We start from the raw sequence: 14,445 nt of genomic DNA on the forward strand, positions 1-14,445 counted from the left end.
TTACTTAGACATGTAAATTTGACCTATCATTCTCAATTTCATGTGAAATATAGTAATCCATAAAAAAAATACATGTGAAGGTTTAATTTTATACTTTTTGACAGTAATGCCAGTTATTATATCTTGATTGATCAGTTTTACCAGTAAACTAAACCCTAATCTGTAATTAATTTATCACAGTTATAACAGAAAATGTGACTTAGAATATGCATGAGAACTTTTTCTTTATTAATATGATTTTGACATATTTAAGTCTGGTTTGTGATCTCCATTTAGGTGGTCTACTACAGGGATATCTAATGATCTGATATAATCTTATAAAGTTAGCTTTATATTGGTCAAAGTTATCTATTTTACCTTATAGCAACAAGGGAGCGTTTCTGTTAAACTATCTTGATTATTACATGTAGATGACATTGAATATTTGTTGCATCAGATATTATAAATTAAAGAGTATTTCTGCAAACACTCTTGGTTGCAATACCGGACTATCATGACTATGAGATAATATCGTATATTTGTAACAATAGATGAATTAGGGTATTTCATATATGATATGTTTACTTCAGTCGCTATAGACTTATTATGGACTTGGTTATCAAACTGTGTACACATAAATATTTTATACTGATGATAAAATGTCCTTGTCTGTTGGTCTTTGGTTGATAGCTGTCTCATAGACAGTTCACAATCTTACCACTTCTTTTTATGCCACATTTATGGGCATTATGGTTTCTGGTCTGTGCTTCCGTTCGTCTGTTCGCTTGTCCTTTTGTTCATTTGTCAATCCCACTTCAGGTTAAAGATTTTGGTCAAGGTAGTTTTTGATGAAGTTGAAGTCCAATCAACTTGAAACTTAGAATACAGATAAAAAAGAAAATGTGGTTTGATTGCCAATGAGAACTCTCCACAAAAATGACCAATATGACACAGAAATTAATGTTCCTTATGATATGACCTTTCTAATTTTACTTTCTAATTTTAATGCCAAGAGCCGCATGGCTCGAGGGCTGGTTATGAGCGAGGGCTTATAATACATGCGATATGAAAAATGACATGTTATGATCTTTTTATCATATGCTTCAACAATGGAGAAAAATAACAGCTAGAATCATATATTGATCCTTTTACGTGGTTTCCAAATAGAAGTTCAAAGAGTGAAAAGTTAATGGACGTCGGACTCCAAATTTCATACATTCGATATGAAATCTTTCTATCATATGCCTCAAGAAGAAGAAAAATATTTTGAATGGACGAATCAACAAACATGAAAAAAAACAATTCAACAATATACATAATGAACACTGTTTGGAAAAGTCAGCTTTTCTTCAAGTAACTTTCTAAATTATGTTTGAAACTTTTAAAAAATGCATTTATATAGTAATTTGTTTGTTGGGGTTTTTTTTTTTGTTGTTTTTTTGTTGTAATTATTTTACACAATATACTTTCAAGTATTCAAATATTGTTTTGTGCACTACTTTGTAAATCAATGTTTTTCACTGAAAATGTAGCATTGAGGTGTAATTTCCTGAATTTGCCGAATATCACCAGAATTCCATGCGATAACGTTACGGAAAGGCATGTGATAACAATCGAAGCATGTGATAAACTTTTCATATCAGCCCGCTAAGCACTAATTTGAAAAATATGGAAGTTACGTTAACTTAATGCTATTATATTTATCATACAGTAAAAATCATATGTTATTTAGTCTAATTAAGTATATGATAAAATAAATATAAAACTAATTTTAAGTCAGCAATGATTGACACCTGTATTTATATTTTATAGCTTGATGTTGGTAAACAGCCAGAAAATCAAATAAGAGTTAGTCTGTATGATGCCACCTACAAGAACTTCCTGGGACGACAGTGGCTGGGCCCACTCACCACAGCTCAAGGTGGAGGTGAAAATAAACCCAGGTTAAAGTACAATCAGGTATATATTAGTACCAGTTGATGATACAAGGTTAAAACTAAACTGTAGGTTTGATATGTTTTGACTGAGTCAACTCACCACAGATCAGGAAGGAACTGCAGGATTGATAGTGTTGAGCTCATTCTTGTTACTTCAATACACCAATATCAAAGGGACTTTTAAAATAACATCAGGTTAACTTTTTGACCAACTGAAATTTTAGTCCACTGAGTTGAAGAGTTGTGCTATGTTTTTTTTTTTTTTTTTTATTTAAATGCAATTTGTGTGTTATATACATTGTGTTTATAAACTTATATATATATGCTGTCAAAAAAGTATAAACATGAAACAATACCAAATCATTCCATAATGTAGTACATAGATCTTGGTGACACATTGTGAACATATCAGGACACATAAAATTGACAATTTGACAGAATTGGAATCTTAGATGTGTTCACCGTGATATAGCCTTTTTGTGCTGATGCTGGCTAAAGTAATCGAGCAATCAATCTGTTTGACAATAAATGAATAAGTATTGAAATGATTTTTTTATATCAACAGAATGTTTACTTCCACACATCCATAAACAGTATAGGTGTCATGGCCATTGTAGAGGTCATCTCAATAACGATGGACCAGAACGGCAACACAAAGTACCACCCCTGTGGTTGGACAATTGTTAGGATATTCAAAACAGACGAGGAGCTGCCTGATTCTTCAAGATCCAGTACAGTTCCTGTACAAAAGTAAGATAATAGAACTGCTTGAAGTGCAAATAAATGACAAAAAACATTGATATTATAATTTTTTGGGGTACCAAATTTCTATTTTTGTTGATATATTGGATTTCCAGTCTGCATACAAGCCTCAAGAAATTTACATTTTGTTGAACATTTAAATGTGTTATACACCTATAACCACGAAATATATAAGTAAAAAGGAAACCACAGTAATATTGATGATACAACCACTTACTATATGTTCCTGACAAGAGTTTTACAGCTTGTTCTGTTTCATTGTCTTTCTAGACTTATTTACTGACTGCAATCTTTAGTTTTTTAAAGGCGACCAAGTTGAAATTTGGGGAGGTAATGACATTGGTAAAGTAAAATGTTATTTTCGCAACGTCAAACTGTGACAAATCTGTAAAAGTGCATTTTTCGAATGATTTTTATCATTCAAACTGATTTTACTTTTAAACAAGTTCATGGACACCTCTTTTTTAAAAATGACATTCGGTTTGAATATGTATGAAGATTATTTGTACTAATTTTCATGAAGAAGTCAATAATGCAATTTTTTTAAATTTGATAAATATACAGCATAAAATGACGTTTTTACTACGTTCATGAACATTTGATAAATTTTGATTAATTCTGATTTATAGGATACTTATATAAAAGAGAAATTGTAAATTATTTAACAAAAAGCAGCTTGTGTCTCTTTTAAAACAAAAAGTTGTGCATTTCTGTCGGAATGAAAAATACGTCCACAAATCCGAAATCTGAAATTTCGACCTCATTTTACTCAAAAGTAGCACATGGAGGTATATTTTTATTACATATATCTGATTTAACCAGGTAAAAAATAGCCTATATATGCAAAAAAAAAAATATATATATGCAAATTTTCATCAAATTTCAATATGGGATCCAAACTGTATGGTATGCCCTTAAGGCACTCACTAGTATATCATAGCGCATGAAATTTACTTAATATATTTGGTATATTTTAGATTTATTATTCTGTAATAGCAAAAGGATGGAAGCTTGAAAAAGAAATTCCAAAGACTAAAAGTGAATAAAAGAAATGAAATTTAATAAAAAAAAAAAAATCATGATATAAAATATTGATATAGATTTGCTTGTGATTTAAAAGAGAATTTTGATTGTAATTTGTACTCCTTTGTCTCAAAGGACAACTAATGATAAATATTTCATCAAGTGGATGGAAGTTATAGATTATTGATATGTACTGTTAAATTAATTGTGTTTTATTTATAATTAACTACAGAGTGAGTTCCATTAAAAATGAATCCTTAGAGGATATCGAAATTAGTTTTCTCATTAGTAAAAAAGTTATAAAATCAGTCTTTCGAAACCAAAATATTTTTTTTTACTGATTTATGTTTCTTGAAGAGTGAAGTACATTATTAGATTATTTGATGTTGAAAATGCATTGAAATTTGAAAGTAAAAAAAAAGTAATTTATTATCCTTTAAAAGATAGTTTTAAAACTATTAAAATAAAGGTTTTTTTAAAACTTTTAACATTAAATGGCACGCTTTTACTTTGATGTAAAAAAAAAAAGAGTAGCATTTAATAAAAGGAGAAGATCCAGTATAGTGAGTACTACATGTACTATTAAAGGTTAATTTTAGCCTAATTCGAAGTAAATCTGATGAAAGATTTTTTTTAAACACTAAAGGGTCTACTTCACTAGAATAAATTAGTTTATAAAAAATGAAAACTGGTCAGGTATTTAAAGACAATGAAATTCTAGCTTGCAGAGACAGATTAAGAGGGGTTACAGGCAATCACAATCCAATATCACTTATATCAATAGCATCATTTTTGCATTGTCTATGAATTTTTAATAATTTTGTATCTATATCACTTTCTCAAAGCAGATTTTCTTCATTTGGAATTTCAATGACTGTATAATAAAGAACCACAAGTTTAATAAAAAATCAAATTGCAAAAATAATTCACTAAGATTACACTCATTAATTATAATAACTATATTTCATATATTGATTAAAATGATAATTCATAGGTATTTAAAAAAAAAAACTGATTTAGAAAATTTGAATTGATATGAATGAAAGTAGCATAGTGTAGTGAATGTCAACAGAAACCTACCAAGACCTATAGACCCAGTCTGCACCAAAAACTTTTTCAACTACTAGTCTGAAGACATATATTCTGACAATTTTCTTATTCATCCAAACAAAATTCTGCAAAAAACTTACTAGTCCAAATGAAATTTTACTGGTCTGGGGCATCGGACTAGTGGCTAACTGTGCAGACTGTAGACCTACATTCCTAGATAGAAGCATGCAGTCGTATATAATTTCCAGAAGATTTGATTTCATGAATTTTATATTTTTATTTTATAGGATTCAGATGTACTATGGTTCACCAAGAGCTTTATATTTTATGGAGGAACCATTAGAAGGTAATATTTACTAAATCAATAGATAAAATGTATTCTCTATTCTGTACTTCATGGTACATGTTTACTGATAACAATCCCACAGAACATCACAGTAATGGGGAGAAGAAAAAAACATGTTTTGTACTTTGGTTCTAGGTGACTAGTTTGTCAAACTTAAATCAACCTAGAATTCTTTATTTGTATGCCCCTACTTAAAGTAGCTGGGTCTTACAGTGTTCATTTTGGTTGAGCAACTTTTACAGCATAATGATTTTTTAGATTTTCTGTATTTGCCCCTACTGTAATTATTAACTCATTTTTGTTGAACCTTCGACTTAAGTCAAAAAAGCGAGACATAGCGATCCTGAATTCCATAGGCGTTGGCGGCAGCGGCGTCCACAAATATTCACTCTGTGGTGAAAGTTTTTTAAATTCTAATAAATTTAACTTTGACAGAAGCTTGTTTCTGATCATCAGATATTATCCAGAAGTAAATTTTGTAAAAATAAAATTCCATTTTTTTTCTGTATTTTACTTATAAATGGACTTAGTTTTTCTGCCAGGAAACATTACATTCACTATGTCGTTAAAGTTTTTTAACTGATAACTTTCTTAAACAACCCTGGATTTCTACCAAACTTATAAATGGACTTAGTTTGTCTTCCAGTAAACATTTAATATATACATTCTGCAGTTAAAGTTTTTAAAACATTTATTAGATTCATAAACTATCCTGGATTTTTACTAAACTTGATAGTAGCTTCCTACAATCAAAAGATGGTATTGAGAGGAATATTTTTATTGATTTTTTTCTTCATTTTTGTTGAGTCTGCGATTAGCAGCAAAAGTAGGCAAGACACTGGGTCCCACAGAACCCTTACAAATTTTTTTGTACATAAATGTTTGCATTTTATTTGTTTTGATCACCTCACCTTTCAATTCATACAAAGAGATGAACTTTTACCAACAAGTCTACAAACAAAGGACATTTGTGTTATACTGATAATTCTACATGTTCTAGTTGTATGAACAAAAATCTTTGATTATCTTTGCCATAAAACATAACGTTTGAAAGACCAACTGAAATTTTTTATTTGATATCACATTATATTTTTCAGAAAACAATTTATTGAAGCCAATACCAGAATGTTTTTTACACTGTACAATAGCCACACACAAAGCTATGTTGTATGCCATGACTGTTATGCCTGAGAACGTTATTGTGGGTAACAATGATATTATACCTGGACTTCAAGATGGCAACACTCCAGGTAGGTTTATACAATACAGGAGATTTATTATCTTTCATGTTGACTGGTACTCTATCTGTTTGTTACTTTTAACATTGTATTCTAACCTTTGAAGATTTTGAAGGATATACATTTAAACAAGTATTCAAAGATAAATGTACTACATGTACTATAAATTCAGAAATTATTGCAATTTTTTAATTATTGTGAAAAAGACAACAGGGTTATAATTGTAATGAATTAAACCTCGCAAATTTGAAATATGATATTTAATATGAATTTGACAGGATTTTTCTCAATGTCACTAAAATTAAAATCACGTCTTAGTCTAAAATGACAAAATCACTATAATGAATGCATGCAGTAATATCTGTTCAAAATATGAACAAATCCAACACTCTGTATATTAACAGGGAAAGACAGATTGAAGAAAGCCAAGTTACACAGACAGGTTCTATGTACTATTGAAGCATTGAATATACATCTCCCGCCATCTGTTGAGAAGTTTGAAGATGAGTTATGTGCCCTGCTCAGTGAAGATCGAAGACACAGGGAAAATCGTCAAACAGGAACAAATGTTTCCATTGTAGAAAGAAGACTTCTGGTAATACTTTGTTTTGTATTCCACAAGAGATATGGTGACATGAAGACATATAAACAAAATTTAAATCAAATATTGGTATCAACCTGAATGTTTGAAAAAGTAGAATCCACTGCTTTGAAAATTCATAACAGAAATTTATTTTTAGAAATAAAAGCTGCAACTTTAACATATGTGTAATATTGTCTCTAATAAAAATTTTTGCATGAAAATACTGTAAATTCAGAAATTTAGGCATATATTTATTATTACAATCCTTGACAACTGACTAAAGTGCTAAAGTTTAATTACACAATCGATTAATTTTATGATATAAAACCTATAATCTAATCTACATTATTATTATACAGATTGGAGTACACAATGGTTGGTGTTATTTGTCCAAACCAGAGTTGCATCACTTGGATGTCTGGAGTGAGGGGAACAAAGTAATGAAACCACAGGCTAGTCCTAGCATGAGAAGGAGTCAGAAATACATGTCAACATCCGTCAGATCATTGAATGGAGCCGTTAGGTAGGGTAGATTTTTAGATCAATTTCAAGCCATGAATTTCATAAATCAATTCACTTGAATAAATGTTTGATTTTATTTGCATAAAAAAAAATATATTTTTAAAACTTCTAAAAAATTCATTAGACAAAAAAAAACACAGCACATATACAGTAGGATATTTATATGAGTAAGTGTTCTGTACTTTTATGGCAGTCCTACCACATCTATTCATTTTTAACATAAAGACCGCCAGAAAGAGATTGATGCAGCTTGAAATAAATTTCAGAGATCATATATCTGACAACTAAAGAATGGAAACATCAGTTCTTATTCATATTTCGCCTTCGGTCTCAAGTAATAAATTAGCTTAACTTCTCTATGAGGGGTGAAGCTTACATGTAATATCTCTGTTTAAAGAAACAAACTATAACTATAATAGCTGGCCAGTGACCTTGACCCTAGTATATAAGCACCTGTTCCATAATAACTTGTCATTATTTTTCTAGAGGGTGTGAAGTGAACACTTCACTTGAATTCTTTTTAGTTATTTTATTTTTATCTAAGATTTAGGGGAAAGTTACTAAAGTTACATTTAACTTGTCTACGATGTACGACAAGTTCTAATGTTATTTTGTTAATTAGAAATAATAATTCCTCAATTGTCTACGATGTATGACAAGTGTTGATGGAAATGAATTTAAAAAATTCTTGTCTACGATGTATGACAAGTGTCGATGGAAATTAATTAAAATTTTTATTGTCTACGATGTATGACAATTTTATATATTCATTAATAAGTATTTGCCTTAGTACGATGTACAGCACATTTGCTCCTGTTTGTTAAACAGGTAGATATTTAAAAGTATTTCTATTCACCTGAAGATTGTGAGTACTCTTCAGAATTTACACGTGTTTTACCTGCACAGGTACACATTATTTTATTACAATGGCTGAATTTGATTATGCAAATGTATTGCTTTTGCAAGATGTTTAGAATTATGTTTACACTTACAAGGGTGATGGCTATGATTTTCATCACCTCTGAGTTGTTTTAGAAATTAAAGATGATAAATTTAATAGGAAAACGAGGTATTTTGAATAAATCCTCTTCTTAAACAGTTATAAAACCTAGTAGTTTTATAAAAGATCATAATGGCATTGCAATTGGAAATAATTGACAAAGCAACAGAACGAGTCAAAAGTAAGTTTTTAAAATCTAGTGCTACTTGTATAGCTTCAAAATCTCCTTCATTTGTGAATTTTTCTCAAGATAGTGCTGTTGAGATTTAAGATAGGCATGTACAATACATATTGATGCATTGACTCATTATTATTAATGTAGTAAAGAACATGAATGAATCATGAGGTTTGAGACAGTTTCTCTGCCTTCAACTCAAGCAGAGTTTGTAGAGAAACCTGCTGCTTTATTCGAATTTTCCCATTAGAGGCTTACTTTTATGAAGATTTAGTTCTAATTTTGATCTGAACTACTGTAATGATACTGTTCATGTACCTCCTTTTGGAGTTTGTGCCATGGCTGATGATAGTCCAGCCGGAACTGAATTTTGATACGTCTTTTGATCCTGCATTAAGGTTTTCAGAAGCCTTTAAGGCTTCTCTTAGTGAGATTAATGGTCCATTATCTCATCCTGTTTCTTGAACAGTTTAATCATGATTTTGCTTGGAAAATCCCAAAATTGTTTAAAAAGGCAGAAAACTGTGTCTAAGTTTTCTTCTGGACTTTCTGTGACTGTTAATAATACTACCATGTCAGTAAATATCAAATCAGGAAAATATCAAGTTCATAGAGGAGTAATACTATCACCCTGAGAACTGTGAGAATCCTAGTGTGTCTAGGATAAATAACAAGATTGAAATGGCACTGCCTAGACAGGCCCACTATGTGGTTTCAAAGATGCAGGAAACCCAGAGATACTTTATTAAGGGGTTGATCATCACCCCTTTTGTTGAGGATTTTATTGTAAAATTCTATTTGTTTGTTTGACCATGGGTTTCTATTTAAACGCATAGGAGATGCTCAGAAATATCTAGATGATAAAACTTATTTGTAATTCTGATGTGATAGTTGATTTATTACGTTTTTAGTTATGATTGCATGAAGCAAACTTGGTGATTATCTCCCTTATTTGCAGAGTGAGTGTAATTTTGAGCTCCGATAAATTTTCAATTTTCTGTTGTAAAACAGTCTTGGAGTCAATTTTTTTTTTGGATTTTCGTATGCATAGAGGATTTTGCTATGTGTTTTCTGTGTTTATAGACTTTTTTAGTCAGGAGATAGTGAGATTCTATTGACATTTTTGCTGTACGACATCTGAATTCAACTCACCAGTGTTTCAAAATGGCCAATATACAAAGAACACTATCGGTTCATTTCTATACTCGTGGTTTTAAGGGGATAACACACGATGAAATAATAAAGGAGCTTGAACAACAAATAAAATTAGAGAGTGTTAAATCCATTCAATTGACAGAAAAAAGCTGTGTTGTCACTTTAAGCGACATCGATGCCAAAGAAAGGTTAGTACAGTGTGATTTAACAATAAAAAACAGAAGCGTCAAATTTACTGATGTAGACAACACAATAACAAACATAACAATCAAAGACCTTCCTTATGAACTAAATGACTGCTATGTAGCTACACAAATGCTCCAGTATGGCAAAGTCGTCCCGGGTTCAGTTAAACGGGGATATATTCGTGGCAAAAATATTGAAAATGGTTCAAGATACATTCAAATCATTAATTGTGCTCCGACAATACCAAACAAAACAACATTTGGGAGATATGATGTCCGAATGTTTGCTGATAATGGTCGTACAGAATGTATACATTGTAAACAAAGAAATCATCCATCCTATGCTTGCAAAGATAAACCTGACCATAGTAAGCGCTGCTATAACTGTTCAGAAATAGGGCATTTTGCAAGGGACTGTCAAAACGAATCAAAATGTTCTTTCTGTAACAAAAACGGGCATGTCCGTACTGAATGCGCCGATTTTAAACGCCATACTATATTTAAATCTTATGGTAATTATGCTAGTGAAATTCTCGAAGGTAGAGAAGCTCAGGAAAACGACAAACATGAAAGTGAGTCCATCGACCCCTTACAAGTGGCAGCAAACCATCTACAAACACCTAATACATACCACACCAAATCAAAAGGGACAAACGTAATGTTAGGAGCTTCAAATTCTCTGAGAGTTGGTCGATTTGAAGATAATCTAATCAATGCCTCTATAAATGGTGCCACCCTAGAACAAATTGATAAGGGTTTGGGTGCGGCTTATGAAAATCACCGAGTGAAAAGCAATGGTTCAAATGTAGGCAAGGTCATCATAAGCTTGGGTACTAACGACTTAAGTAGAAACAAACACGACAGTGATCAGGTGAATGTTTTTGCAACACAAGCTATAGTTAAAGTCAAACAAGCATTTCCAAACGCGGATATTGGTGTGTGTGGTATTATTCCGAGAAAAGGGAACAGTAATCATATTCACACAATAAATGAAACAGCTACAAATGTGAACAAATTCTTGGAAAAATTATGTCTCAAAGATGAAGTGCTGACCTATATCGACGTAGAACACATATTCGTAAAAAATGGTACCGTGGTTAAGTCACTTTATGAAAAAACAGACTCTAGTGGAGTTCATATCACAATTGAAGGGGCTCAAACAATACGAGTCAAACTACGTGAATTTCTTCATCCAAAGATATCACCAATTCAGAACACTCCTCGCCCTTGTGACACTAAGCGCAAACTTAGTGAAATATCGCTGACGCCAATGTCTGCAGAGAAAGAGAGTAAACAGAGTAAACCAGGTTCTCCAGATGGACATGAGTGATGATACACAAACTGAATTACTATTGTATTTGTGACTTTTATGTAAAACTATGAAACAAAAAATTAATCCAAAATGTTATTTGTAAATATGTTTTATTTTACTGAATTGCAGATTTTGAATTATTATTATAGATTTTTTTTCAATCTATTGTACTTCAAACTGAATCTTTGTATCTGTATTGTTATATTTTTATATAGACAATTTGAAATGTGTTCACTACTAGTGTATTGCCATAATTGGTCAATGACTCGTAAAATTAAAAGTAAATATAAATCGGTGTCGTTGATCGTAAACTTTCAAATAAATCAACGAGGCATAGCGGTGTTAAAATGTAAACCAAATCATGTACTTTAAATAAGAATGTCGATCCAAATCATAACATTGAATGTAAACGGCTTACGTGATAACAAAAAACGTAACTTAGTTTTCAATTGGTTAGCGAACAAAAAATATGATTTGATTTGTCTACAAGAAACACATTGCACAGTGAATGATATAATACAGTGGCAAAATGAATGGAAAATAAATGGGGGCAATACAAGTGTTTGGAACTGCGGAACTAGTGATTCTCGTGGTGTCTCTATTTTACAAACAAAAAATTGTCCCGGCGAAGTTGTGTTTGATAATACTAACTCACAAAACGGTCGAATAATAAAATGTAGCATAAAAACGGAAAGTGCGATTTATCATATTTCAAATATTTATGCTAACAATAGCGGCGTCGACAGGAAACGGCTGTTTGAATCATTTCATAATTTTTTGGGTAATTTTACAGACGATAGTGTAGATCATTACAATATTTTGGTAGGTGATTTTAACTGTACTCTTAACAAAACAAATGATAGAAATCCTTCTCACTCTCGTGATGATATTGGTACAAAGGAATTACTTTTTTTATTGTCACAATATGATCTTACAGACATATGGAGAGATAGGTATCCAAAAGACAAACGGTATACGTTTCAGAGAGGAAATTCTAAGTCTAGAATCGACTATATCTTTTGTGACAAAAGTCTTTCAAATAAAGTTTACAATGTTGGTATATCGAATTGTCCTTTTAGCGATCATGATCTTGTGTCGGTAAAATTAAAACTTGATGAAATACAAAGAGGCCCGGGTATATGGATAATGAATATAAATACAATAAAAAGTGAAGAATTTAAGAATGCATTCAAAATTTGGTGGGAAACCTGGAAAACTGAAAAAAAAAGGTTCGAAAAAATACAAGATTGGTGGGATGTCACAAAATTAAAAATCAAAAAATTAACAATGGAAGTAAGTAAAACATTAAACAAAAATTCTCAAAAAAGTTATATTATTAACCTTGAGCAGAAATTAGAAAAACTAAAATTAAACAGTAATAACTCTGGTGAGGTTGAAAATAAGGTTTCAGAAATAGAAGCGCTAATTAAAAAATACTATGAGAACAAATCAGAGGCGTCAAAAATAAGGGCGCGTGTAAAATGGGCGGAAGAAGGTGAAAAATCGTCTAGCTACTTTTTCAATCTTGAAAAGCAAAACGGTAAAAATAAATTATGGAGTCGAATAAAAACAGAAAATGGGCATTATAAACACAATATAGACGGAATACTAAATGAACAAGTTAAATTTTACTCAAATTTATTTAGTTCCGAGGGATGGCATTTGGAAAATGCTCAATATTTAACAAGCCATATCGAAAACAAACTAAATGAGGACGACAAACAATTACTAGACCGTGAAATTAATGCGGAGGAAATAATGAAAGTTCTAAAAATTATAAAAACAAATAAATCCCCAGGGGAGGACGGGATCATATCAGAATTTTATATATTATTTTGGAATACAATTCAAGAGGAATTTTTAACGTTATTGCAAGAAATATTTAATAAAAAAACAATGTCGGACTCACAATATAAAGGAGTTTTAACACTACTATTTAAGGGCGGGGAACGAGAAAACATACGTAACTGGCGCCCTCTTACATTACTGAATTGTGATTATAAAATTATAGCAAAAATACTAGCAGAAAGATTAAAAATAGTCCTTCCTAAGCTTATACATCCCGATCAAAAAGGGTTTGTAAAAGGCAGACATATAACGGAAGCAAATAGAATGATACAGGATATCATAGAATATATTGATAGTGAGGATGAAGAGGGTATAATTGTCTTTCTTGACCAACAAAAGGCTTTTGATAGGATGGAATGGGGATGGCTAGACTTCGTTATGAAGGAATTTAATTTTGGGGACAATTTTCGTGGTTGGGTTCAAATGCTATTAAAAAGTGCTAAGACATGTATAAAAACAAATGGTTACGTCTCTAAATATTTTTCAATTTCTAGATCAGCCAGGCAGGGGTGTCCTATAGCCCCTTTTTTATATATATTACAAGCAGAGCCCCTGGCCTGTGCAATAAGGGCAGACAAAGACATTGCAGGTATTATGCTGCCCGGGGAAGAAAATGGGGAGCTAATAGAAACCAAATTGAATATGTTTGCTGATGACACGCAATTATTTAATAAAAATGAAAGTTCCGTTAGAAAATCTTTCGAAATATTAGACAAATACGAAAAGGCCTCGGGTTCAAAAATTAATTACGAAAAGACTAAGGGAATAAATATTGGCGCAAATAAACGCAAACGGCCTACTTTTAAAAAGATAAGCTGGACAACAGGTAACATAAAAACACTAGGTATTCACCATGGTTATAACATTGATAACGATAAAATATGGAAATCAATATTGGAAAAAGTACAAAATTGTGTACACATCTGGAAAAGTAGAAAATTGACATACTCTGGAAAAGTCCTTATTGTTAAAAATTTAATTATTTCAGTGTGTGGTTATGAATTAGAAATAAGAGGTATACCTGAAAAACATAAAAAAGACTTAAATAAGATAATATGGGATTTTATTTGGGATGGTAAAGTGAATCAAGTAGACCGGAAGGTTTGTTGTTTAGACGGCAAAAAGGGGGGCATGGGGATGGTAAATTTGGATAGTTGGATAGAAAGTAAATATATCAAATCGATATATTCAATATTACACAAGCCATTATCAAGTTGGAATGCGATAGGTAAATTTTGGTTAAAAAAATTTGATAAAAAATTTGCAGATAAACTTTTTCTGTGTAGATGTTCAGACCTTTCAGGTCTTGAGATAAAAAAACTACCACATT

General features: G+C 31.2%; 1 protein-coding gene across 18 annotated transcripts in view; it reads left to right on the forward strand.

Moving 5' to 3' along the window:
* LOC139500935 (nephrocystin-4-like) overlaps positions 1-14,445 on the forward strand; it is a 66,703-nt gene that overhangs the window by 14,464 nt on the left and 37,794 nt on the right. For all 18 annotated transcript variants that reach the window (XM_071289839.1, XM_071289842.1, XM_071289845.1 and 15 more), the window contains exons 2-7: positions 1,792-1,938; positions 2,482-2,666; positions 5,039-5,097; positions 6,195-6,347; positions 6,740-6,930; positions 7,278-7,441. In XM_071289839.1, the coding sequence (XP_071145940.1) occupies positions 1,792-1,938; positions 2,482-2,666; positions 5,039-5,097; positions 6,195-6,347; positions 6,740-6,930; positions 7,278-7,441 (899 nt within the window). The remainder of the gene's footprint in view (positions 1-1,791; positions 1,939-2,481; positions 2,667-5,038; positions 5,098-6,194; positions 6,348-6,739; positions 6,931-7,277; positions 7,442-14,445) is intronic.

This window comes from Mytilus edulis, chromosome 13 (assembly GCF_963676685.1).
Source record: "Mytilus edulis chromosome 13, xbMytEdul2.2, whole genome shotgun sequence".
Classification (NCBI taxonomy): Eukaryota; Metazoa; Mollusca; class Bivalvia; order Mytilida; family Mytilidae; genus Mytilus; species Mytilus edulis.